The following is a 990-nucleotide window of genomic DNA, read 5'->3' on the forward strand; positions in this document are numbered from 1 at the left end:
CAGGGGGCTGCAGAGATGTGCACAGGCAGTGCCCTCCGCAGCCCCCGAACAGCCCGTGCTTGCCACGGGGCCGACAGCTGCTGCTCTGTCCCGCCAGAGAGCCACGCGGCTGGTGTGGGAAAGGATGAAGCTACTGATTGAGCCAACAGCGGGCGTGGGAGTGGCGGCCGTGCTCTCGGAGCAGTTCCAGACAGTCCCCCGGGATGTGGAGAACGTTTGCATCGTGCTGTGCGGGGGAAACGTGGACCTGAGCTCCCTGACCTGGCTCACAGACCTCCCTGGGAAAGCAGAATGAGAACGGAGCGGTGTCTCAAGCGACAGAGACCTCACTCTGAATTCGTACAGGCTGCTTTGTGCACTACTAAAGCCAGATGAATGACCCCAAACGGTTGAAGGTTTTTGTGGAGGGATAAGGGAAGCTGGTGCTGCTCTCTACAGCACCGAGTCACTTGGTTCCACAGTGAAAGATCGCTGCTGGGGGCCTGGAAACAAAGCACTGCCTGTTCTGCCCTCCCCAGCCACCCTGCTCTGGGACAGTCCCCCAGTGAGCTGCGCTGTTACTCCCCCCATCTGCTGCTGCACCTTCCTCCCAGCACCACAGTCACTTCCAGCCAACTCCTGTCCGTGATACAGCCAAATACCCCCACACGAGGGAAAGACCACAGCCCCCGGGTGCACACAGCCTCCCCAGGCAGCCACCACCACGACACGGGCACTCAGATGTGTTTGAAAACATTTTCCATTAAAATAAATAGCTGTAGCTGGTACCTGAGCAGCAGCTGGTGAGACAGCTGCCCCTGCCTGGAGCCCAGCGGGAACACGTCCAGGACATCTGTGCTGCGCGCGGGCTGAGAGCAGCACCGGGAAGCCAAGGCACAGAGTGCACAGGCCACGCTGGAGTCTCATTCCATCTCCACCTCCTGCGCCGGCAGCGCGCTCTCGCTCCTCACCCACGGCACTGGCTCGGGAACATGGGGATCATAAGTCCAT

At 60.5% G+C, this 990-nt stretch overlaps 1 protein-coding gene across 1 annotated transcript in view; it reads left to right on the forward strand.

Annotated features, from left to right (window-relative positions):
* SRR (serine racemase) overlaps window positions 1-295 on the forward strand; it is a gene marked incomplete at its 5' end in the record, with an annotated part of 1,766 nt that extends 1,471 nt beyond the window's left edge. Inside the window, one exon of the mRNA XM_010144981.1 lies at window positions 98-295. Coding sequence (XP_010143283.1) covers window positions 98-295 — 198 coding nt within the window. The remainder of the gene's footprint in view (window positions 1-97) is intronic.
* Window positions 296-990: the final 695 nt, after the last annotated feature.

Source organism: Buceros rhinoceros, unplaced genomic scaffold (genome assembly GCF_000710305.1).
Source record: "Buceros rhinoceros silvestris isolate BGI_N320 unplaced genomic scaffold, ASM71030v1 scaffold13101, whole genome shotgun sequence".
NCBI lineage: Eukaryota > Metazoa > Chordata > Aves > Bucerotiformes > Bucerotidae > Buceros > Buceros rhinoceros.